At 46.3% G+C, this 26,333-nt stretch overlaps 1 protein-coding gene across 1 annotated transcript in view; it reads right to left on the reverse strand.

The window, feature by feature from the left end:
• The window catches only part of acss2l (acyl-CoA synthetase short chain family member 2 like), an 85,307-nt gene that overhangs the window by 24,005 nt on the left and 34,969 nt on the right, over nucleotides 1-26,333 (reverse strand). Inside the window, exons 3-13 of the mRNA XM_080194650.1 lie at nucleotides 25,046-25,137; nucleotides 21,248-21,351; nucleotides 18,728-18,800; nucleotides 18,495-18,570; nucleotides 16,419-16,512; nucleotides 14,364-14,501; nucleotides 11,900-12,070; nucleotides 9,996-10,129; nucleotides 6,089-6,221; nucleotides 273-329; nucleotides 76-156 (exon numbers count right to left, since the gene is read on the reverse strand). Of these exons, the coding sequence (XP_080050776.1) occupies nucleotides 76-156; nucleotides 273-329; nucleotides 6,089-6,221; nucleotides 9,996-10,129; nucleotides 11,900-12,070; nucleotides 14,364-14,501; nucleotides 16,419-16,512; nucleotides 18,495-18,570; nucleotides 18,728-18,800; nucleotides 21,248-21,351; nucleotides 25,046-25,137 (1,153 nt within the window). The remainder of the gene's footprint in view (nucleotides 1-75; nucleotides 157-272; nucleotides 330-6,088; nucleotides 6,222-9,995; nucleotides 10,130-11,899; nucleotides 12,071-14,363; nucleotides 14,502-16,418; nucleotides 16,513-18,494; nucleotides 18,571-18,727; nucleotides 18,801-21,247; nucleotides 21,352-25,045; nucleotides 25,138-26,333) is intronic.

A 26,333-nucleotide genomic window follows, 5' to 3' on the forward strand; every position in this document is an offset into this window, starting at 1 on the left:
AATAAATAAATTAATTAATTAATAGTCAGTTCACAGGTTTCAGAAAGTCCTGTTTGAGGTGACCCGAGCACCTACCAAGTAACCTTCAGCTTCTCCCTCCAGCTCCTCGCCATGTTCATTAAGAATTGCAGGGAGAACTCCAAAGAATGGAAAAGTCTGGAGGACAAACAGAGAAAGGATGCAGTTTGTGGAGTGTAGTTGTGCAGGAAGGAAATGGCTCACACCATGTCAAGAAATAAAAAATGGAGGCAATCCATTGAAGTAAAGCTTACAGTGGATCCCGGTTTCAGTGGCGTAGCAGCGGGCAAAGGAGTCATCATTGGGCCACCCTGCACAGAAAAACCAGACAATAAAAGGTGCAGATTAGAATTCACAATATTCTGATCATTGTTCTCTTTGTTCAGTGGGCAGCGAGTGGGTCAGTATAATTCAATGTTATCCCCCTTTCAACCTACCTATGGAATACTCGGAGCCTTAGGAAATTGTGATGATTTAGGGACAAGAAGGTTTGTCTTTCTACGGTCAGTATCTACACAGCAGGTCAGTGATGTAGCCGGTAGGTGGGCTCATCGGGAATGCTGATTTAACAGCACATGGCATTCCACGCAGCAGAATGTTTAGAATATATACAGTGCAGGAAGAGGCCATTCGGCCCATCGAGCCTGCACTAACAATGATCCCAGCCAGGCCCTATCCCCAAAACCCCATATATTTGCTCTATTAATACCCCTGACACCCCCCTAACATTAAAGAGCAATTCAGCATGGCCAATCAACCTAACCGCACAACTAGCAAGAGCATTGGTGGTGAATTATTGATCCGCACCTATCTTTATCCACACACATAATACTTGATCACGACTTAGCTACTGGGGAAGGTGGGAAGATGAATTAGCGTACTAATGGATGTATGATTTCCCAATCTCATCCAGCTCCAGTTTCAGGATGACAGTAGAGTGATTGCAGATTGTCAGGTTCATTCCCTCACCCGTGACTGTCTAAGGCAGCAGAGTGAAATGCCTTGAAAAGCAAGAAGTGTCACTGTCATAACCTTATCGAGGTGCTATCTTCATGTTGACCTCTCTCAGACTCTTCTACAGTCTCCTGTCATGTGAACCTTTACATTATAATGTGGGCGGCACTGTTCTCCAGTCCCACATTAACCCTTGCTATGCCGAATGCCCTTATACTACACCTCCTTCAATCTGTACTCAACATATTTACAATACACTCTTTCTTCACATTCTACTCCTTATTCCTCCAAACCCTGCCAAGTCACTGCTGCCTCACAGCACCAGGTTCTCGGGTTCAATTCCGGCTTCGGGTCACTGTCTGTGTGGAGTTGGCACATTCTCCTCGTGTCTGCATGGGTTTACTCCAGGTACTCCGATTTCTTCCCACAGCCCAAAGATGTGCTGGTTAGGTTGTTTGACCATGATGAATTAACCCTAGTGTTAGGGGGATTAGTAGGGTACATATGAAGGGTTAGGGAATAGGGCCTGGGTGGGATTGTGCTCAGTGCAGACTCAATGGGCTGAATGGCCTCCTTCTGCACTGTAGGGATCTGTGACGATTCTATGACATTCTGACAGTCCTGAGATTTGACTATTCATCCATATCTCATTGCTGTCATATTTGGAAGCTCAGTTGCTTTGGACAGACCTTGTTTACTGGTTTCAAATTGAAATCATCCTGTTCTGTGTTTCTGGCACTTGGTCATCTCCATCGGATTGACTTTTTGTGCCTTTTAGCGACAGTGCATTTGCTTTGTTCACACACCCTGAGTTTTGCCCGTTCCTTCCAAAGGGAATGTTTACTCTGTTCATTCATGGAACAAACATGGGCATTCTCTTTTTCTGAGGTGTCCACCATGATCTTCATGGGACTGAAAGTGGATCTCCTGGGACTGAAGGGGGATCTCCTGGGACTGAAGGGGGATCTCCTGGGACTGAAGGGGGATCTCCTGGGACTGAAGGGGGATCTCCTGGGACTGAAAGTGGATCTCAGGGATTGAGGGTGGCTCTTCTGGGACTGAAGGTGGATCTCCTGAGACTGAAGGTGGATCTCCTGGGACTGAAGGTGGACCTCCTGGGACTGAAGGTGGATCTCCTGGGATTGAACATGAATCTCTGGGATTGAAGGTGCATTTCCCTCAGGTTTGAAGGTTCCACATCCATGAGCTCAACCTGCAATGTGGCTTCCATTTCCACACAGCGTTCATTTCTGTGGCTTGCTGAGGTGCTGTTTTGCTGAGTTGGTGGTCACTGCTTTCCTGTTCCAACACCGACTTTCTGTTTCAGGTGAAAACTGGAGCTTAGCTGCCATGGTTTTTGCTGGTTGTGTGACAGCAACTTTTGGACTCTGAGGTTGGGGTTGGGACTCATGGTTCTCCTGTGCACCTTCTGCTCAGAACATCTTGGTGCCCATCTGAATGTTTAGCTGGTCCAATCAAAGAGGAATCCTGCTGCCATCTGCAAAGGGGTTGGATTACTCAGCTCCGCAAAGATTGAAGACTATTCTGAGCTGAAGTCCCAGTCAAGAGTATCTTGTTAAAGTCACACGAGGAGGGGTAAGATATGCCTCCCTTATCTTACCCCGTCCAAGTCTGACTGTAATAGGTTTTGTGAAGTATTAGAAGGATGCATGTATTTACTCAGTGTCCGTGCGTAACTATTTACATACTGATTGTAGGAAACCAGCCCAACAAGTTTTCCTGAGATTCAAAACTAAAAAGGATCAGTTTTTATTGTGGTAAAGGTAGCAAAATATTTACATATTTAAAGAAAAGACTTATTGTAAACCTGGGTCTTGGACTTTGCAACATACTCACACTCATGGGCATGCAAAGTTTACAAGTTAAACTGTCGGTAGTTACCTTCTTAAACAAATTAAAGTTCATTGCTGAAATGTACGGAAATTGAAAGTACACTGTTTTGGCAGATTTTTGGTTATGGCAGATTTTTCACGGTGATTTTGAAGTTCCAGGGGTGAAGTGGAAGCTCATGTAGCTTTGATTGCCAGAGATCATTTCTTTTTAAAATTCATTTTTTCCAAAAGGAGTTCAGTGAGTTTTGCACCTATGGTTCCTTTCAGTGGAAAATTCACTATCTCTGTGCTGGATTTCAAACTGTAAGAGATAGGGTCTTAACTTGGAAGAGGAGAGACAGGAGTTCCTACTGCCCCATTGGCAGCTTTTGCATGTTTGCAATCTATATTAAAGGGATTGCAAAATGGAGGGTGGGGGAGGAGCGTGGCGGCGGCGGCAGCACACTGGTTAGCACCAGGGATCTGGGTTTGATACCAGACTTAGGTCACTGTGCCCCTGAACGTTCTTTCGGTGGTGCATGGGTTTCCTCTGGGTGCTCTGGTTTCCTCCCTCAGTCTGAAAGTCTGTGCTGGTTAATTGCGTTGGTCATGCTAAATTCTTCCTCAGTGTACCCAAACAGGCACCGGAGAGTGGCGTCTAGGAAATTTTCAGAGTAACTTCATTGCAGTGTTAATGTAAGCCTTACTTGTGACTAATAAATAAACTTTACTTTAACTTCAGTCACATGAATGCTCTCTCCCCATAATAGTTTCAGAAGGTATTTGTTTATCTGCTGTCTGATCTGATTGTGCTTTTGTTTCACGCCAGGGGTGACTAAATTCTGCAATGTCCTAGTCATTAATCCACTGAATGAGTCCCTATCCATCTTGATGAGATGGGAAAACACCTTTTATTTAATCATTTCTCTGCCAGACTTTCTGTCTCCACTGGAAAGGTAGAAATGTAAATATAGATTGAATACATTTCAGTATGTCCCTCTGAAGTGGTTCTTGACATCCTCAGGTGTGAAATTCCCGTGAAGAATGCCACGGTATGTCTGAATTTTATTCCACGTTAGAACTTTGCAGAAACTGGTCGTGGTAACACCCTAGATCAGGTGACTTGTGGCAGCCAACTTTATTCAGTGTCTGTTCTTATCTTTTAAAAATTCATTTCTAAATAGTTCGGTGTATGTTTGGTTAGCTAATGAAATTACAGATTAATATCACTCATGCACAAGTCACATCATCACGACAATCTGTATTAGTGTACCTCACGGGACTCTGTAATTGATGGCAGAGGTTGTTCTGATTTATTTTGTCATTTTGAGGAAATCAATGGCAACTCAGGCATCCCTGCTGAAGGTGGAAAAGGATTAATTTCAGATGATTAGCTTCTGGGTTATCTGCTTGTTGGCGTACTGGAGCATGCCAATGGCTGAAAGTTGGATTCTGGAGCAGCGTCTGTCATCCATATCCAGAGGTCTTTCAGTCACAGTTCTTTACCCTGGAGGGCAATAGTACCTGCTCCCGTGTCTAACTTGAAATTAGAGTGGTGATTGTTTAAAAGGACGTTAATATTCCAGAAGGACAATCCGGATCTGGGATCTTATCCAAGAAGCACTTCCTAGTGTGTTGCCTCAATCTCATGGACTGTTTTGGGATCCTCTACATATCTCGAAGCCCCAGACATACCCAGCTTTCCAAAGCCATTTTCAGTGGAACCACTGCGTTGAGATTGCTGGACATCGCTCTCTTCTGTGAGGTTTTCTGGCTCCACAACACTGGTGTGGTTGCCCAATCTCTGGTAGTCTGTTTGGGTATCGCCTTCCTTGGCCTGGAGACTTCCTGGGCCGAATCTCCGAACCCTTTTGATGACCGGCGGGAATCCCGAGGAATGGGGCGTCAGCCGGAAATCGGAATTGTTGACGATTCACCCGAGCCAGCCCGCCGGCCCTGATCAGGTTTCTGCCCAGGGTGGGCGGTAACCCAATAATTAAGAAATACCTTCATCTCCATGTCGTTAGTGGGACTGACCCCAGCTACAGAGGCCACGTGATATTCACCCACCCTCGCTACTGGAAGTCACGCGGGTGTAGTTCGGTGTTACAATTGAAAAGGGGGATCCTGGCAGCAAAGCATTAAGAGGGAGCTAGGAGGTAAGTGTTAAATTTTGAATTTTTTTGTCTTGCTTTGGGGGGTTTGCAATGCGGGCAACAGTGGTTCAAGTTGGAGAGAAGGGGGTTATACTTGCCTGACTGCTTCTGGAAGATTGTGGTAAGCCCGTTTGCTATCTCCACCTCTACTCTTATTTTAGAAAATCTAAGAACAAGATTAGCTTCATAATGATGTGAAAGATGGGAAATATATATTTTTAAAGGTGAAAAATCTTCCACTGTTTCCACATTTTGTCTTCTATATAATATGTATTACACATTATTTAATATATAACCCCACCAATTTTCTCCATCTGACTTCAGAAGAGCCTGACCTTTCTGAGAAACAAGGGTTAGTCGCTCCCCACTGCCTCATCAATCAAGAGTCTGGTGCCATCACACACACAAACCAGCTGTAAACTCCCAGCATTTCCTGATACTCACACTCCCAATGACTTAACAACATTCACAGCTTGGTACGGCTCCTGCTCAGTCCAAGACCACAAGAAACTACAAACGGTCATGAGTGAAGACCAGTCCATCACACAAACCAGCCTCCCATCCATTGACTCTGTCTACACTTCCCACTGCTCAGAAAAGCAGCCAGCATAATCAAGGACCCCATACACATTGGATGTACTCTCTTCCATCTTCTACAATCAGGAAAAAGATACTAAAGTCTGAGGTCATGTACCAACTGACTTAAAAATACTTTCTTCCCTGCTGCGATCAGACTTTTGAATGGATCTACCCCATATTAAGTTGATCTTGCTCTACACCCTAGCTATGACTGTAACACTACTTTCTGCACCCTTTCCTTTCCTTCTCTATGAACAGTATACTTTGCCCGTGTAGCGCATAAGAAACAATACTTTTCACCGTGTACCAATACATGTGATCACCAGAAAGAATGCTTTCTATGGTGCATCTGTAAAAGTTGGTGAGAGTCATAGCTGACATGCTAAATTTCTTTAGTCTTTTGAGAAAGTAGAGGCGTTGGTGGGCTTTCTTAACAATAGTGTCGGCATGGGGGGAACCAGGACATGTTGTTGGTGATCTGGGCACCTAAAGAAAATACCGTGCCACTCCTTGGAGTTGTGCGGATGCCAGTTGAGTTGGAATGCTCACCGTTTCCGTCTGCCAGAAGGTATCCACAATGGGGCACCGGCCCTTACCGATGACGTTATAATACCACGACCAAGCCTCAGGGTTAATGGGCTCTCCGGCACAGCCCAGAATCCTTAAAGACGTGAGATTGAACCTGAAACAGTCACGTGAGAAAGAAAACATCTTACAGAGGGAAGGAAGGATTTTTAAATCATACTCTACACCCAAAATGATAAGTTGCAACACAGCAGAGATTGAGGGGGGAAGAGGGGGGGCGGGTGATTCTCCCATTCTGACCTGAAAAGGTGGGGTTGGAGACTCGCACATGCGCCAATTTGCGGGATTTGCACATGTGTTCCTGACACATGTACATCCCCCACCACCGGAAATCCGGCACAGTTGGGACCATGCAGGAAATCAGCAGGAAGACCAGGCAAGTCATTTTAATCTATTTTTAATATTACTTGCATGTGATTATCAGGCCCGGGATTGAATTCTCCAGACACGATAGCATCTCCCACCCTGCCAGTACAATTTCACTCCGGTGGGGTTTACAGTAGCTCCCCACTTTCGGGGAACTAGCGGGAACCCTGCTGCAGTGAAGGGTGAAATCGGCGCCCCCCCCCCCCCACCCCAGGAAGCCAGGCACCGGGAGGTGCCACCTGGGCATGGGCACCCTGGCAGTGCCAGCCTGAGCCCCTGGCACTGCTCAAGGCGCAAATTGCCCATTCCCAAGGGGCATCTTGGCACCACCCACCTGGCAATGGGCAGTGCCAAGGGGACGGGGTCTAATGGGCAAGGCCAGCTGGGGGTGAGGCCAGCTGAGGCGGGTCCAGCTGGGAGCGATCAGTGGGGATGGGAGTCCTGCTGTCAGTCAATACTGGGATTCAGTCGGGGCTGGAAGGTCAGCAGTTGGGGCAGTCTGGGCGGGGGAGGAAGGGGGATCTGCCTCCCGTGGGAGGGGTCTGTCTCTCATGGGAGGGTGGGCGGTTGGGGGGATGAGGGAGCTGCACTGCTGAGATGAGGGAGGTGGAGATTGGGGTGCTCAGGGACAGGGGGTGTGGGGGTTGTCCTGGGAATGCTTGTGAGGGCCGGAATCGGGCCGTGGGGGACGCTGGAGGGGCAGCACTGCAGGGGTCCTGGACTGGCCAGCAAACTGCAGGCTGATAGATCAGTGTCATTGCACATGCGCAGAGTTCCGGAGCTGTCAGACTCCGACGTGAATAGGCCCCGCACCCCCCGAGCTTTTAATGATATTCACAATTGTAACCTCTGCATTGCACAGAGTGCGGAGATTTGAGTCTGAACTCCCACTGAAAAAACTATCGTGATTTACACCAATTTTCCCACAAATTCAGCACTGAAAATTTTTTCGGAGGATCGCACAACCCCCCCGCCCCCCCGCCCCCACAATGTTCAGGGATGGAGAAAAAAATAAACCCTTAAGTTGGAAATAAAAATAAGACGTCAAAATGCAAGTAAACCATGGTGCGTCTGAAAAAGAAAGAGAGAAGATAAGTTATGTTTTAAATAGCCTTTCATCAGCTATTTAAGTTATTCTTGAAATGTCTGCAACAGAGAGGAAAGAAAACATCGGACACTAAACACAGGATTCTAGGAATAACACAGCAAACCAGTCAGCCGGCGGTGAAATGGAACAGATAGGATTAATTTATTACGTACAACTTCTCATCAGAACTTTTACAAGTAGTTTCATGTGTCAGAATGTTTGTTTTAAATGTTCTCCTCACAAATAATAAATATCAGACACTAAATTTAAGCATCGCAGCGCTGACCTTATTTTGGGCAAAGTCTCTTTGGGTGGAATCAAACTCACTTCTGAGAGATGTCAGTTTGTTAACAAATGGTAATTGTGATAAAAACAGAGTTGCAAAATGCAAAGTGCTACAAAAGTATCTCTTGTATGACTGGAATATCTTTATCCTCTCTTGTACACAAACTGCACATCTTCTGAAACTGTTAAACAGTGACAGCCAGACAAATAAAAACATTGTTGAAGAATTTCTCATGGGGGGAAAGGAGGATTCCCACAGCTGATTACCAAGCAGCAATTCCTGTGGAGGGAACTAAAGCGCCCGTGGACATTTATACGGAAGCTCTCTGAGGTGCCCCGTTAGTGGGGTAGCCTGTTGCCATTCACTCTCAGTGCTCGTGGATGACCTACTGGTGAGTTGCTGGCAGCCACAGTATCTCTGCCAGGAGGAGGAGGAGAAAGATTGGGGGGTAAAAAGGGAGGAAGGTGAAAAAGTGAAGAGTGGTTAAAAGAAGAGGAAGTTTGAAGAGCCTTTCAACTTTCCTGAATTGCAGACAGATCATAGCGAAAGAGAGACGCTCACTATAGTAGTATATTTAGACAGTTATAGATCATAGTCTGGCCTGACATGACTCCAGCTTGTTCTCAGAAACTATCAGATGAAACATATAAGATGATTAGGGGTTTAGACAGGGTGGATAGTGATAGCCTTTTTCCTAGGATGGAGAAAGCTAGCACGAGGGGGCACGGCTTTAAATTAAGGGGGGGTAGTTATAGGACTGATGTCAGGGGTAGGTTCTTTACCCAGAGGGTGGTGAGGGACTGGAATGCCCTGCCAGCTGCAGTTGTAAATGCACCTAGTTTGGGGGCGTTTAAGAGATCTGTGGATAGGTTTATGGACGAAATGGGATTGGTTTAGATTAGTGGGTTAGTGTTGTTTTTTTTTAAAAGCTGGTCGGCGCAACATCGTGGGCCGAAGGGCCTGTTCTGCGCTGTAATGTTCTATGTTCTATCACAGTTTGTAAAATTCATAGAATTCCTACAGTGCCGAAGGAGGCCCACTGAGCCTGCACCAACAACAATCCCACTCAGGCCCTATCCCCATAACCCCACACATTTACCATGCTAGTCCCCCTGACACTAAGGGGCAATTTAGCATGGCCAATCAACCTAACCTGCACATCTTTGGACTGTGGGAGGAAACTGGAACACCTGGGGAAACCCACACAGACACGAAGAGAAGCTGCAAACTCCACACAGACAGTCACCCAAAGCCGGAATTGAACCCCGGTCCCCGGCATTGTGAAGCAGCAGTGTTGACCACTGTGCCACTGTGTCACCCATTTACAATCCTGATGACACCCACTCCCACACTGAAACCAAAGCTTGGAAAACAGCACCATCATCATCATGAAAGGTTTGAAGTACTTACAGAAATTGCAATGGTTATTTAAATAAAACATCATTTCAAGGCTTTAGAATAAGCGAGACTCCTTCAGGGATCCATTACAAACATTCAGCTTTGAATTGCACAATAATCGCAATATTGAAACAGGATGTTGGGTTCAGCCAGTCTATCTCAGATCCACACTCACAATAAGGAGAGGATACAAGACACCTTCACTTTTTTTTCATTCCTTCATGGGATGTAGGCATCGCTGGCCAGGCCCAGCATTTGTTGCCCATCCCTAATAGCCCTTGAACTGAGTGGCTTGCTTAGCTGTTCCCGAGGACAGATACGAGTCAGCCACATTGCTGTGGCTCTGGAGTCACGTACAGACCAGTCCTGGTCAGGACAGCAGATTTCCTTCCCTAAAGGACATTAGTGGACCCCAATGGCTCTTTACAACAATTAATGATAGTCTCAGACTAGGTTTCAATTTCACATTTTATTAATTGAATTTAAACTCCAGCAGTTGCTGTGATGGGATTTGAACACACGTCCCCACAGTATTAGACTGCATTACTAGTCCGGTAGCGTCACCACTCCGACGCCACCTCCCTTCATGATCAGCCCGGAAAATTGCAATAGCCGAGAGCCTGGGTCCTGAGCCAAATGACACTTCTTACTTTTGGATACTTTATTGCACTGTTTGTGGTTAATGTGTCATACACACAAATGGATATTTCAAAGCCTCTTCCTAACTTCCTTACTTTCTCACAGGTTCCTCTCCAAACTTCATGAGCATTCGAATGACGGTGGGCGCCGTGTAAAGCTTTGTAACTTTGTACTTCTCAATCATTTCATAAAGCCTCCCAACATGTGGATACAGCAGCAGACCCTCAAACTAAAACAGAAAGAAACCTACTCAGAATGTGTTTGCTGCAAAATCTTCCAATTCATGCACACCCATTATTTATCTTTCTCAAATCTCAAATCCTAAGTTTTGTTGGCAGGCTCCTGGTGTAACTCCAGTCTCTAAGCAGTGAGTCTGTGAATTGCTGAATTGAGAGGTTCAGCCGTAGCCATGGCAACCTAGAAAGTAGCGACTCGCACAGATTTGGAGGGAAACCTATCAGGCGAGTCACCTCCTTCCTTTACCAGCACATCTTCTGGTACACCTCTGCACAGGGCTTTAGAAACTGATTTGCACAACACTGGGAATCAGGCTGCCTGCTGCTCCCTCTCTGCCCCTTAAACAATTGGGCATGGGCACGGGGAGATCAAAAAAATAAATACTACACCATTACTGACTCCTTTACTTGGCTAGAAAATCTTGTACATTGAAACAGAAAGTGTCAAAAAAACTCAAGGGGTCTGGCAGCATCTGTGGAGACAGAAACAGAGTTAATGGATGCAATTTCCCAGTCTCTCCCAACAATGTCACCACACACACACACACACACACACACACACACAAACACACACACACACACACACACACACACACCCATTCACACAAACACACACATACACACACCCATTCACACACACACACACACCCATTCACACACACACACACACCCATTCACACACACACACACATACACACCCATTCACACAAACACACACACCCATTCACACACACACACATACACACCCATTCACACAAACACACACACACACACACAAACACACACACCCATTCACACACACACACATACACACACCCATTCACACACACACACACACACACACACACCCATTCACACACACACACACACACCCATTCACACACACACACATACACACACCCATTCACACACACACACACACACCCATTCACACACACACACACACCCATTCACACACACACACACACACACACACACATTCACACACACACACACACACACACCCATTCACACACACACACACACACACACACCCATTCACACACACACACACACACACACACACACACACCCATTCACACACACATCCCCCCATTCACACACACACACACACACCCACCCATTCACACACACACACACACACACACACACACACACACACACACACACACACACACACACACACACACACACACACACACACACACACCCATTCACACAAAAATATAAGATTAGGAAACATTCTGCGGATGCTGGAGATGTGAGAAAGACAACCCCAGGAAGGGCTGCAAAAGCTCAGCAGTGTTTGTGGAGATAACATGTCCAGTCTAATGTGACTCTTCCCTGGTTCTGAACAAGAGTCATATTGGTCTGGAATATCAGGCGATTGAATTGGATAATCAGCCATGATTGTGATGAATGGCAGAGCAGGTTTGAAGGGCCACATGGCCTCCTCCTGCTCCCATCTTCTATGTTTCTATAGAGAGTTTCTGTGCCACCCCCGATGCCAGCAGCTTCTCCCGCAGCGGATGCGGTGAGCCATGGGTGTTAGTGGCATTTTCCAGTCCTGCAAGAGTGTGTGTGTGTGTGTGAGACACACACACACTCACACACACAGACTCACACACACTCACTCACATACACACACCCATTCACACACCTATTCAAACACACGCGCACACACACACTTCTGTAATTGACCTAAACCATTTCAGGATACCTTCCCTATTCCAGACGGTGTACAGAATACTGTCTCTACTCACTAGAACACAAGTCGCACCATTTGCCAGGGGACCATAGATTACATATGAGTGTCCAGTGATCCATCCAATATCCGCCGTGCACCAATAGACATCATCATTGTGGTAGTCAAAAACATATTTAAAACTGATTGTGGTGTAAATCAGATATCCTGCAACAGTGTGCAGCACCCCCTAAAATGAAAACAAAAATATAAGGAAAGATCAGTAACTTTCACATTGAGTAATAATTGTGTTATTGCCCTGTGACTAGCTGTGAGTTATCACTGCTACAATGTGCAGTCAGTCATTAGTCACTGTGGAGATTATAGCTCAGTTGCTGTAGGAATTGATGCAAAATGCCAGTAAATAAGCCAGGTCAATCACACACCTCCCAACCCCCACCCTCCTGTGTCTAAAGTGGTTGGAAGCCTCTTGGAGTTGGGTCCAAGGGTTGAGATGAAGACTGCAACAATTTAATATCTTTGCCATTCGCAAACATCAACTTAAATGTTATGGTGATCTAAAGAAACTGCTTACTGTCATTGAGGTCACTGAGGTAAAGGAAAGAAAGGAAATGTACAAATTGTTGGGTACATTTATTTATGAAATCATATTAAATTGCACTAATAGATGTGCTTTAGGGGCAGCACGGTGGCCTCACAGCATCAGGGACCAGGGTTCAATTCCAGCCTCACTGTCTGTGTGGAGTTTGCATGTGCCCCCCATGCCTGCTTGGGTTTCCCTCCAGATGCTCCGGTTTCCTCCCACAGTCCAAAGATGTGCAGGTTGGGTGGATGCTAAATTGACCCTTAGTGTCAGGGGGATTAGCAGGTTAAATACATGGGGTTACAGGGATGGGCCTGTGTGGTATTATTGTTGGTACAGGCGCGATGGGCCAAATGGCCTCCTTCTGTAGAGATTCTATGATTCTATCATTTACTCACAAACTACTTTTACTGACTTATGGAAAGTGAGTGTCATTGACTACGCCACCATTTAATGTCCTTTCCTCATTACCCTGAAGAAGGAGGTGAAGAGAGCCTGTTTTGAGTTAACTACATTGCTGCCAGTCTGATGTTTATATATAGCCTCAGCTGGTAAGGTCTTTCCCTGAAGGATATTAGTGGGATCTTTAAGTTTGTGTAGCAACCCAATCGTTATACATGGTCACCATTACTGATATTAGCTTTTTGTTCCAGATTTATTTAGTTAATTTAACTTCCCCTGCTGATTTGTTGGTATGTCTCCAGATGAATGGTGCAAGTCTCACAACTAATATAACCATTATAACTACCATTCCAATACGGGAATGGCGAAGGATTGCAATACACTAAATCACCATGGTTAAAATGAGCAGCAGTAAAGAAGAGGTAAATTATGACTCTCGCTAATTTTTACAGATGCACCATAGAAAGCATCCTTTCCGATTGTAATACAGCTGGAAGGCTCCTACTCTGACCAAGACCACAAGAAGCCCAGTCCATCACGCAAACCAGCCGCCCATCCGCTGTCTCCATCTGTACTTCCCGCTGCCTTGGAAAAGCAGCCAGCATAATCAAGGACCCCAAGCACACCAGACATTCCCTCTTCCACTTTCTTCCATTGGGAAAGATACAAAAGTCTGAGATCACGTACCAACTGGCTCAGGGAAGCGATGGCCTAGTGGTATTATCGCTAGACTATTAATCCAGAAACTCAGCTAATGGTCTGAGGACTTGGGTTCGAGTCCTGCCAAGGCAAGTTGTGGAATCTGAATTCATTAAAAAAAAGGCCTGGAATTAAGAATCTACTGATGACCATTGTTGTTTTTCAGGAAAACCCACCTGATTCACTAATGTCCTTTAGGGAAGGAAATCTGCCATCCTTACCTGGCCTGGCCTACATGTGACTCCTGAGCCACAGCAATGTGGTTGACTTTCAACTGCCCTCTGAAATGGCCCAGCAAGCCACTCAGTTCAAGGGCAACTAGGGATGGGCAATGAATGCTGGCCCAGTCAGCGACTTTCATGTCCCACGAATGAATAAAAAGAATAGCTTCTTCCCTGCTGCCATCAGACTTTTGAATAGACCTATCATATATTAAGCTGATCTTTCTCTACACCCTAGATTTGACTGTATATTCTGCGCCCTCTCCATTCCTTCCCCTCTATGTACAGTACATTTTGTCTGTATAGCGCGCAAGAAACAATACTTTTCATTGTATCCTAATGCATGTGACAATAATAAATCAAATCAAATCAAAACAAATGAGGAACTTGCGATAAAGAGAATGAGGTTGGGTTTTAAAAACTTGTGGGAGGAACGAAAGTCTGATGGAAGTTTAAACTATTTTACCCTTGTGAGGCTGTGGGCAAGAACGGGAGAGAACGGGAGACGTTACACAGTCTTGTTTTCAGCATAATGACGCTGCAAGAACAAGTTAGATATTATTGATTGGCACCCTGTCATCTCCAATGGGGAAGATTACATGCAGACAAAGGCTTGCCTTGGGTTTTCCAGTAGACCCACTGGTGTAGAGGATGAAGAGTGGATGTTCAGCATTGACCCATTCTGGCTCACACTGTTCACTGGCATCCTTCATTAGCACGTCCCAGCACACATCAGTTTCACAATTCCAGAATAACTATGACGAAACCACAAAGAATTAGGGCATTAACATATTTCAGAATTTACCATTTTGCTGCCGCTTAAAATGCATGATGTGGAGATGCCAGCGTTGGACTGGGGTGGGCACAGTAAGGAGTGTCACAACGCCAGGTTAAAGTCCAATAGGTTTATTTGGAATTACAAGCTTTTGGAGTGGTGCCCCTTCATCAGCTGAGTCCTGATGAAGGAGCAGCGCTCCGAAAGTTCGTGGTTCCAAATAAACCTGTTGGACTTTAACCTGGTGTCGTGAGGTTTCTTACTTAAAATGCAGAATGAGAAAAGTATCCATCAGGCCCACTCCTTATCCCCCAGGCTTGAAGCATTGTCTGGCCTAGGTACAGAGAGGTAAGTCAGACATGGAGGATTGTACACCCTTCATAAATCTTGCAAGACTTTCCTTCCGTTCATTTCAGTGATCAGGAAGGCACTGAACTGTTTTGAAACTTCACTACGACGATTCCAAAATCAAGAGGTTAAGAAATGTCATTCAAGATTTTGCAATGTTCCCACTCCAGTGCTGTGAATGTATGATACTTCAATGTAACAACAAAGCTAAGAGGTAAATAGCCACATGGGGAATTTCCAGGTCAAACTTACCTCCCTGCACTCTGACTGTTGGTGCTCCTTCAGTGCTGGTTGATTCTGTGAGATGTTTGTGAAATGTGTGTTCTGTGCTCAGTAAGAATGGTGCAGCTATGAAAAGGAGTTATCAGGAATGTCCATTCCCTAGTCTGCACCAGGTTAACTGACTACCAGGAGGCAACAACTGGGTCCAGGATTAAACATCCTGATACTCATCATTAGACAATAACATCTGCCCCCCATTGTGTGTTGCAGAAGGCTGCCAAGAACAGGGTAAGGTGAGGTTAGAACAACAATTAGATAACCAAGGCTTGAATTGGTTTGGTGAGAGAATGTGGTCTTCAGCTTAGCCAACACGGCATCAGAGTCCTGATTCCAGAAGTCCTGAACTGAACCAGCGCTTACCATTTTCACCAGGAGGCAGGAGAATGGGGACAGATTGCAATTTTTACATTCACAGTTCATGAATGAGTGGCAACTGCCTTCAGCTTGATCCAATTTAGCTAGTGGGTTGTCCAAGAGACAACTTGTGCACTTTAGACCTATCAGGAGAAAGTCTCAAGTTAGCAGAATTCTTTAGGGAGATAGACCACCCATTGGGTAGGTTCAGAGACCCCTTTGGAAGGGCCAGGTACCCTTATGGAGAGGTAAGTTGCTCTTTTGGATTGTTAATAGCAGACATGAATGTGCATAAACATCAAATACGCTCAGTGAAATTCTTTTTTATTGGTTCAAGAGATGTGGGTACCTCTGGCTGGACCAGCAGTTATTGCCCATTCCTAATTGCCCTGGAACTGGGCGGCTTGCTCGGCCATTTCAAAGGGTACGTAGAGTCAACCACATTGCTGTGGCTCTTGAGTCACATATAGGCCAGACCACAGGTAAGGACAGTAGATTTCCTTCCCAAAAAGACATTAGTGAACCAGGTGGATTTTTCCGACAATCGACAATGGTTTTATGGTCATCAGCAGATTCTTAATTCCAGACTTTTCTTAATTGAATTCAAAATTCACCATCTACCATGGCGGGATTTGAACCCGGGTCCCCAGAGTGTCGGCTGAGTTTTATGGATTAATAACCCAGTGATAACAGCACCAGGCCGCCACCTCCCCAGAAGAGAGTACCAGTAGATTGAGTTCTTGAGTGCAGGAGGGAGAGTGATGGGTGGGGTTGTTTACAAATTGACATTGTGGAATGGGCTGACGTGAGGAGCCAAATGACTTATTTCCTATCCAAGATTTCCTTTCTTATTATATAACATAGCAGCCGTTAGTCATCACTTTGTTATTTCTGAATTGAATCAGTATTTTACCTGTAGGATGTTACAGCAAACCTGTCCATGGTTGTTTTTCACCTTGTCACCAAGGTGTTGTACCACAATGCACTTTTTCACGATAAAATCCTCTCTGAAATAAATTATAAATCAAACTGTCAAAAAATAGTTATAAATGCAGTATGCTCTGGCAGGACTTCCTTGTTTTTCAAATGTCAATTTTCTTTCTGGTGGGGACCGAATTATTCACTATTCCTTTTTAGTAACAATTATGTTAATTTTTGTCACAATTGCTGCTTTTCCCACAGCTCCACCATCGCCATTCCCTGGTTTCAAACGTTCTATTCCTTTTCCCACCTCTTCCCGCTAATGTGGACATGTTTGATGGGGTTTTCCGGTCGCACAAAAGGTGACCACCCCACTCTCCCCCTCCCCACCGCTGCAGCAGGTTTCCCCATTGGCAGGATAGGTGAGCCATGCAAAATGGTGCACACGTCAAAGGGAGAGGAAGATCCCGCTGGCAGCCAATGGTGAGCCCCCTCCGCCACAGGAGAACGTGCAGCGGTGGGGCAGGGGAAAGTCCTGCCCATTGTGTCCCTCACTCTCTGATCTTCTCCCAGTCCGCACTCATTTATTTGGAAACCGTGAAAAATAAATAACTGTCATGCAAACTGATCAGAACATAGAATCATAGAATCCCTAGTGTACAGGCGGAGGCCATTCAGCCCATCAAGCCCATACCAAGCACTATCCCACCCAGGCCCTATTCCCATAACCCCACACATTTACTCTGCCAATGTCCCCAGTTGACACTAGGGTCAATTCAGCATCAACCTAACCGGCACAGCTTTGAACTGTGGGAGGTAACAGGAGCACCCGGTGGAAATCCACACAGACATGGGGAGAACGTGCGAACTCCACACAGAATTTTAAATGGCGCAAACTTCCCTCACCCTTAATGAACAAATTTTAATAATTAATGCGACAGTGTAACTCACAGTGATATACAGGATTGAGCGTGATAAATGTGCTGGAGGAGACATAAGATCATAAGAAATAGGAGGAGGGGGAGGCCATTCGGCCTATTGAACCAGATCCATCATTCAATACGACTGTGACTGATCTGAATGTGGCCTCAATTCCCCACTCCTGTCTGCCCTTCATAGCCCTTAATTCCCTTGTGGATCAAAAATCTAACAGAGTAATGCATGATGACGAGATTGATAGAAAGTGATATACAGAAGCCAGCATGACTCAAAGGGCGATGCAGACAAATACATGGAATTTGACATAAGACAAATTTAATTCTAGCCGTAAGGCTACTCTCTGGGCATCTTCTCAATCAACCCCACACTTAGTGTGCAACCTTCATCTATCACTGAGCTCTTCTTGGTAATAGAAATGATATTAGCAGCAACCTTTCCTACTCTATCAACTAGCATTTCTACTTCTTTTGAATTAAAAAAAAGGAAGGATGGTTTTAGCAAGGGATAACCTTGTCAGATTTACAATGAAGTACTAGGATGTTTTGTGAGAAATTAAGACATTTTTGTTGGCAAAACATGACACATATAAAGTGGGATACATTAAGTAATTATTTAACTAAATGTTTATTTCATTTGGGAAATCTGTTTAACTCCAGTTAAGTTTAAGTTCATTCATTATTATCACAAGTAGGCTTACATTAACACTGCAATGAAGTTGCTGTGAAAATCCCCTAATCACCACACTCCAGTGCCTGTTCGGGTACACTGAGGAAGAAATTAGCATGGCCAATACACCTAACAGCACGTCTTTCAGACAGCGAGAGGAAACTGGAGCACCCAGAAGAAACCCACGCAGACACAGGGAGAACGTGCAGACTCCACACAGTGATCCAAGCCGGGAATTGAACTGGCGCTGTGAGGCAGCAGTGCTAACCACCGTGCTATTCAGGACTCCTGTTTAGGGTCTCCAACATAAATGAAATTCAATATGGAATAATACCCTCTGCAGTATCTTCTCTGCATCAGTCACGATTCAGTATGGGCTAAGCGCTGGGTCTTACTGACTGATTCTCAGATAAGGCAACTCAACAATCTCAAACACAACAGGATGCTATGACAGAAATCTCACTTGTCTTTGCACTTCTCCAAAGCTTCGTCTGCGATCTGCTTCAAGTTCACAAGCTTCTCTCCTCGGTAGAAACCATCTAAATGGCAGAGAAAAACAGAAGGGTGAAGCGTCACAGCTTTCTAATGCTGATGTTCAAAGTTTTCTAGCACAACCCGTACAACTATTCACAAGAATAGGTCAGGAGACTTCAGCGTGTACAGTGAATAACTGTACATCAATAAGAGGGTTCTTACCTGCAGTGATTAATAAGGTGCACTGGGAGTCTAATATTCTGTCACATAGAGACACGGCTGAAAAACCTGCAAACTAAATAATAAACATATAAAACAGCTGGAATAACTCCCATTTTCTATTAATCAGCACAAAGTGTTTTAATGAGCACATTGTCCATGACAATCAATGGGAAGGGGCAGCACAGTGATACAATGGTTGGGGCAGCATGGTGGCACAGTGGTTGGGGTGGCATGGTGGTTAGCACTGCTGCCTCTCAGGGTCAGGGACTTGGGTTCAATTCCGGCCTCAGGTCACTGTCTGTGTGGAGTTTGCACATTCTCCCCGCGTCTGCGTGGGTTTACCCCGGGTACTCAGATTTCCTCCCACATTCCAAAGATGTGCAGGTTAGGTGGATTGACCATGCTAAATTGCCCCTTAGTGTCAGGAGGATTAGCAGGGTAAATATGTGGAGTTACAGGGAGAGGACCTGAATGGGATTGTTATTGGGGTAGGCTCGAAGGACCAAATGGCCTCCTTCTGCACAGTAGGGATTCTATGTGAATAAATAGTGTGGCACAGGCTATGTCACATCTTCTGGTGAAAGGTTGTTGGTCTGATTTGTTAACTCTGTTTCTCTCTCCATAGATGCTGCCAAACCTGCTGAATATTCCCTGAGATTAGGGGATGTGTTAAATGGGAACTCATTTATTTATTAGACAATGATATTAAATACTGTGGCAAATTCACAGACACAAGTGCAAGAAAACCATGTACACAACAGGTAATATTAAAATAGTTGACAATATGATCAAGCATCAACCATTATCACTGCATGGATGTTATTGGCTGGATCAACTAACAACCCCCAACTGGTTCATGCCCCCTGACTGGCTCCTGCCCCCTGACTGGCTCCTGCCCCCTCACTGGTTCCTGCCCCCTGACTGGCTCCTGCCCCCTGACTGGCTCCTGCCCCCTGACTGTCTCCTGCCCCCTGACTGGCTCCTGCCCCCTGACTGTCTCCTGCCCCCTGACTGGCTCCTGCCCCCTGACTGGCTCCTGCCCCCTGTCTGGCTCCTGCCCCCTGTCTGGCTCCTGCCCCCTCACTGGCTCCTGCCCCCTGACTGGCTCCTGCCCCCTGTCTGGCTCCTGCCCCCTGTCTGGCTCCTGTCCCCTCACTGGCTCCTGCCCCCTGACTGGCTCCTGCCCCCTGTCTGGCTCCTGCCCCCTCACTGGCTCCTGTCCCCTGACTGGCTCCTGCCCCCTGTCTGGCTCCTGCCTCCTGTCTGGCTCCTGCCCCCTGACTGGCTCCTGCCCCCTGTCTGGCTCCTGACCCCGACTGGTTCCTGCCCCCTGTCTGGCTCCTGCCCCCTCACTGGCTCCTGCCCCCTGACTGGCTCCTGCCCCCTGTCTGGCTCCTGCCCCCTGACTGGCTCCTGCCCCCTGTCTGGCTCCTGCCCCCTGACTGGCTCCTGCCCCCTCACTGGTTCCTGCCCCCTGACTGGCTCCTGCCCCCTGACTGGCTCCTGCCCCCTGGCTGGCTCCTGCCCCCTGACTGGCTCCTGCCCCCTCACTGGCTCCTGCCCCCTGGCTGGCTCCTGCCCCCTCACTGGCTCCTGCCCCCTGCCTGGCTCCTGCCCCCTCACTGGCTCCTGCCCCCTGGCTGGCTCCTGCCCCCTGACTGGCTCCTGCCCCCTGGCTGGCTCCTGCCCCCTCACTGGCTCCTGCCCCCTGGCTGGCTCCTGCCCCCTGGCTGGCTCCTGACCCCATGGAATTGCATTAGCTGAAAGGTCATAATACCAAACTGGGTCACAAAATGCTTTGCAGTCAATGAAATATATTGTTAAATGTGGTCAATCACATCTCTCAACCATGTCTTGATAAAAAAATCAATCGGTTGAATGACCAGATGATCGATTTTTAGTGGAGTTGTTTGCAGACTAAATGTTGACCAGGGCATCAGGAGAGTTTTTGTCCTGACCTCAATTTACATCCGTCCAAGTGGATGCATGAAACTTCACTTGCAGGTCTCAGCTGTCATGCCAACTTGAAACTACAGAGAGTCATGAACATAACCCAGTCCGGCACTCAAACCAGCCTCCCATCCATTGACTCTGTCTACACTTCCTGCTGCCTTGGAAAAGCAGCCAGCATAATCAAGGACCCCACGCACGCTGGACATTCTCTCTTCCATCTTCTTCCAATGGGCAAAAGATACAAAAGGCTGAGGTCACATTCCCCAAGAACAGCTTCTTCCCAGCTGCCATCAGACTTTTGAATGGACCTCCCATATATTAAGCTGATCTTTCTCTGCACCCTAGCTCTGACAGTAACACTATATTCTGCAAGAAACAATACGTTTCACTGTATCGCAATACATATGACAATAACAATCAAACCAAATCAAATCAAAGTTTGCCCAACCCCAGAGTGCTACTCCTGTATTCTCACCGGTGTACCTTACAATGGCCCTTGGTCCCTCACCGGGGTTTATTTATTTAATTGCAAAGTGCTCGTCGAGTAGTTGGACATTCCATACATACCACAACGGAATGTACTGCTCCTATTCTCGCACACGCCAGCATTGCACATATCAGCTCTGGGATCACTGGCAAGTATATGGCAACCCTGTCTCCTTTCCGCACCCCTGTAAAGAGAATAAGGTGTTCTGCTTTTTATTTATGATTGATTGAAAGATTTTGGATGTCAAGTGTTTGGAATTAAATCAAAAAAACTTATCGAAAGCTCAGCCCATCAGCAAGAAAAATCATGCCTTTTTTTTTGTTGTTCCATTTCCTTTCAGGAATTTCCAGTAGATTTCCTTTCCACGCACAGGGGGGGATTTCATGGCCTCGCTCGAGCAAGACCAGAAAATCCCGCCCGAGGTCACCGGACATTTCCATTGCCCCCCCACCCTCGCTCGCTCTGGTTCTGTGGCAGGCGGGGCGGTAGAATTCCAGCGACAGATTTTCACAATCTGTGTAGAAAGTACGGTGCAGAAATAGACCATTCACCACGTTTGGTCCATTCTAGTGTTTATATTTCACGAGTCTCCCCTCACCCGTTCGACATCCCTTTCCTTCTCTCTTTCCCTCTTTACCTAATTTCCTCCTTAAAATTCATACATGTTATTTCCCCCAACTACTCCTCTCCTTGTGGCGGCAAGTTTCTCATTCTCGCCTTTCTCTGCGTAAAGAGGCGACAGCAATCTATTTGTGGCTTCACCAACAGCCATCGGCTCTTCAGTCCAGTCAATTCACAAAAAAAGAACTGCCAGCGAGACCAGAACCCAACATGTAGAAAGGTACCCAAAGACACTTCACAGGGGCATCCTGAGGTCAATAGGGACACCGAGACGAAGGAGGCGTGAGGCGAGGTGCCCAAACGTTTGGTCAAAGAGATCAGCTTTAAGAAGAACTTTATAGGAACAGATGGAGAGGCAGGGAGAGAATCTTAAGAGAGCATCTTAAAGGGTGTGAGAGAGGAAAACATCTAAATGTTCAGAGTGATGTTCACCTTGGGGCTAGAGGCAGTTAGCGCTCCCACTCCCAGCGGCCGCGTCCATTCCCACCCACCACCACAAATCTACCACCCCCACCCAACCCCCCTCCCTGCGCCCTCCCCCCATGCCCTCACTGGGATCTGCCCCCCCCCCCAGCACAGGCTGACACTGCCAGGCTGGCACTGCCAGAGTGGCAATGGTACTAACCTAACACTGCCAACCTGTGCCAGGGCAGTGCCAGGGAGCACTGCCAGCCCACTGTCTGGCATGTCCCTCTCCCCCAGGACTTACACTCACCTTTACACCCCTGGTTTGTGGGGGGGGGGGCGGAATTACCCATGACAGGTTCACATCTGGGTGAACCTGTTGTAAATTGTGCCGATGTGACATCATGTTGGCGAGGTTTGAAAATACATCAAGGGGGGAATATATGGTGAGGCAGGACCTTTAATTATACTTAAATGTATTCAAATGTATTAAAATCAGGATCGTGCCCACTGAGGGCATGAACCTGATTAGATCACCAGCTGGAAAACTCAGAAGTCGAGATCCCGCCGGTGAGAATCGTGACATTTAGGTTTCGTCGGATAGTGAGCGCCTGCTGCCAATCCCACAGACGGAGAAAGCAGGCTCAAGATCTGCTCACAATGCGCCTGACAAGCCAGAAGATGACAATGTGCACAATGAGCCAAAGAGCGGTGAACACTGCTAACCTTGTGGAAAATACAAGAGGCCTCACTCCATCCAAAGAATTCGCCAAAATTCTGTTCTAAGAAAGTTGGTAACCATTCCTTATTGGCCAAGGCTGAGATGTGCCAATGCCAATATGCTACCTCTGTGAAACCTGAAAGAACTGTATCAGAGATAAGAACATAAGAACATAAGAAATAGGAGCAGGAGTAGGCCATCTAGCCCTTCGAGCCTGCCCCGCCATTCAATAAGATCATGGCTGATCTGTCGTGGCTCAGTTCCACTTTCCCGCCCTCTCCCCATAACCCTTAATCCCTTCTCTTATCAAAAACCCATCAACCCGCTTCTTAAAAATATTTAGCGAGGCAGCCTCCACCACTTCAACGGGCAGAGAATTCCAGAGATTCACCACCCTTTGAGTGAAGAAGTTCCTCCTCAACTCCGTTCTAAACCGCCTCCCCTTTATCTTGAGGCTGTGCCCCCTAGTCCTACTGTCTTTTTTGAGCGGGAAGAGTCTCTCCACCTCTATCCTATCCATCCCATTCATCATCTTATACGTCTCAATGAGATCTCCCCTCATTCTTCTAAACTCTAACGAGTACAAGACAAAACCTATTCCTGCAAAACATTCAGCGTACAATGCTTCAATAATTCCATGTGCAGATTCCATACTCTGGGAGTGCAAATGCCATCAATCACAGCGTCATACAGGTTCACAGCATACAAACAGGCCCTTCGGCCCAACTTATCCATGCTACCCTTTTTTTGACCACTAAGCTAGTTTCAATTGCCTGCATTTGGCCCATATCCATGAATCTTACCCATGTAACAGTCTAAATGCTTTTTAAAAGACAAAATTGTACCCGCCTCTACTACCACCTCTGACAGCTCGTTCTAGACATTCACCTCTGTGTGAAAAAAATCCTCCTGGAATGTCACAGATACTCTACACCATGGAGACTAAAGGCCCAGCAATCACAGGTCTCTGTGCTCCCTGTATACCAGAATGGCAGAGCTCCCTGTATACCAGAACGACAGAGCTCCCTGTACACCGGAACGACAGAGCTCCCTGTACACCGGAACGACAGAGCTCCCTGTACACCGGAACGACAGAGCTCCCTGTACACCGGAACGACAGAGCTCCCTGTACACCGGAACGACAGAGCTCTCTATACACTGTACACTGGAATAACAGAGCTCGCTGTACACTGGAATAACAGAGCTCCCTGTACACTGGAATAACAGAGCTCCCTGTACACTGGAATAACAGAGCTCGCTGTACACTGGAATAACAGAGCTCCCTGTACACTGGAATAACAGAACCTTATTTATGAGATTGAGAGAGCCTTACTCATGGATTAACAGAACTCCCTGCTTCTTACACCCAGGACAAAGCAGCCTATTTGATCAACACCCCAACCGTTCACGTAAACATTTACCTTCTCCACGACCAACACACAGTGACGCAGTGTGTACCATCTACAAGGTGCATTGCAGCAACTCATCAAGGCTCATTGATTGGACAGCACCTCCCAAACCTACAACCACTTCCAGTAAGGACAATGGCAGCAGCTACATGGGATCACCACCACCTGTAAATTCCCGTCTAAGCTACTCACTATGCTGACTTGGAAATATATCACCGTTCTTTCACCGTCACTAGGTCAAAAATCAAAAGTCAGCACTCTGGGTGTACATACAACACATGGACAACAGCATTTCAAAGAGGGGGTTCGCCACCACCTTCTCAGGGGCAATTAGGGATGGGCAGCAAATGCCAGCCCTGCCAGAAATTATCGTTTGCCATGAATGCATTAAAAAACAAATAAATGACAGTGATCTACTCCCTGCAGTAACGCAGCACCCTACTCCCTGCAGTAATGCAGCACCCTACTCCCTGCAGTAACGCAGCACCCTACTCCCTGCAGTAACGCAGCACCCTACTCCCTGGACTAACACAGCACCCTACTCCCTGCAGTAACGCAGCACCCTACTCCCTGCAGTAACGCAGCACCCTACTCCCTGGACTAACACAGCACCCTACTCCCTGGAATAACTCAGCGCTCTTCTTACTGGAATAACAGAGCTCTCTACTTACGTAAACAAGATAAGAGCTCTGTACTGCTGCCTGGAAAAAAGAATTATTCACCTAAAGTCCGCAGGACATTGGCAAACTTGCAGACTTCCTTTAAGAGCTGAGAGTAGGTGATGGTGGAGCAGTCATCAGGCTCATTTCCTTCCCTGAAAAAATGTCAAAAAATCATTCTGATTAAGAAAATAATGTTATACTTCCTATATAATTAATCTCAATACCATCCATCGTTCTCTGACCTGAACTCAACTAAATGCTTTATTTTGTTACACACTCAATTCTCTGCACTAATTTTCTTCCCACACCTCTTTCCTTTAAGTTAGTGCTCCAACCTCATTATGTATGCTTGGTTGAGAACCCAAACAACTATTAGAATACAAGAACACATGCTCCCCGGGGGAATTATAGTTTAATTGACATTTTTGATCTCTGCTGTAAATTTCATAATGTTTGTAGACATAAGGTAACCAGTTTCAATATTTATGATTGTCGTTTTTGAAATGTCAGAGGGCTTGGATGATTCATACATTTGATACCTTGTTGTCCAGATTATTTGTTTCAAACATAGGAGAAAGATATCAATGCATTACATTTCTTCAAAGTTTTTTTTACACATGCTAGTATATACTATTATGTTCATCGGTTATAGAAAGTGTACAGTGGGTCGACGGGCATGGAAGTGACAGAGCTTGGCATATTGGTCATAAGGGACGTAGAGGGTGGGTAGAAAGACAGATCTTGTTATCAGGCAATATGGGATATAGGGTGGGTGAAAGGGCAAATTTTGACATGGTGGCATAAGAAGGGGAAGAGCAGAGCTTGACATGGGGGCATGAAGGGATATAGAATCCCTACAGTGCAGAAGGAAGCCATTCAGCCCATCGAATGTCCAAAAGAGCATCTCATCCAGGCCCACCCTCTTCCCTCTTCTCATAATCCCGCACATTTACGTTGCTAACCTACCTAACATAGGTCTCTTTCAAGGGACAACAATTTAGCACAGCCAATTCACCTCAGCTGCACATCTCTGGGACTGTGAGAGGAAGCCTGAGCACCCAGAAGAAACTCACGCAGACATGGGGAGAAGGTGCAGACACTGCACAGTGACCCAAGCCAGGAATTGATTTGATTTGATTTATTATTGTCACATGTATTAACATACAGTGAAAAGTATTGTTTCTTGTGCACTGTACAGACAAAACCTACCGTTCATAGAGAAGGAAATGAGAGAGTGCAGAATGTAGTGTTATGGTCGTAGCTAGGATGTAGAGAAAGATCAATTTAATGCAAGGTAAGTCCTTTCAAAAGTCTGACAGCAGCAGGGAAGAAGCTGTTCTTGAGTTGG

The sequence above is a fragment of the Carcharhinus amblyrhynchos genome, chromosome 8 (assembly GCF_965287045.1).
Source record: "Carcharhinus amblyrhynchos chromosome 8, sCarAmb.v2.hapA, whole genome shotgun sequence".
NCBI lineage: Eukaryota > Metazoa > Chordata > Chondrichthyes > Carcharhiniformes > Carcharhinidae > Carcharhinus > Carcharhinus amblyrhynchos.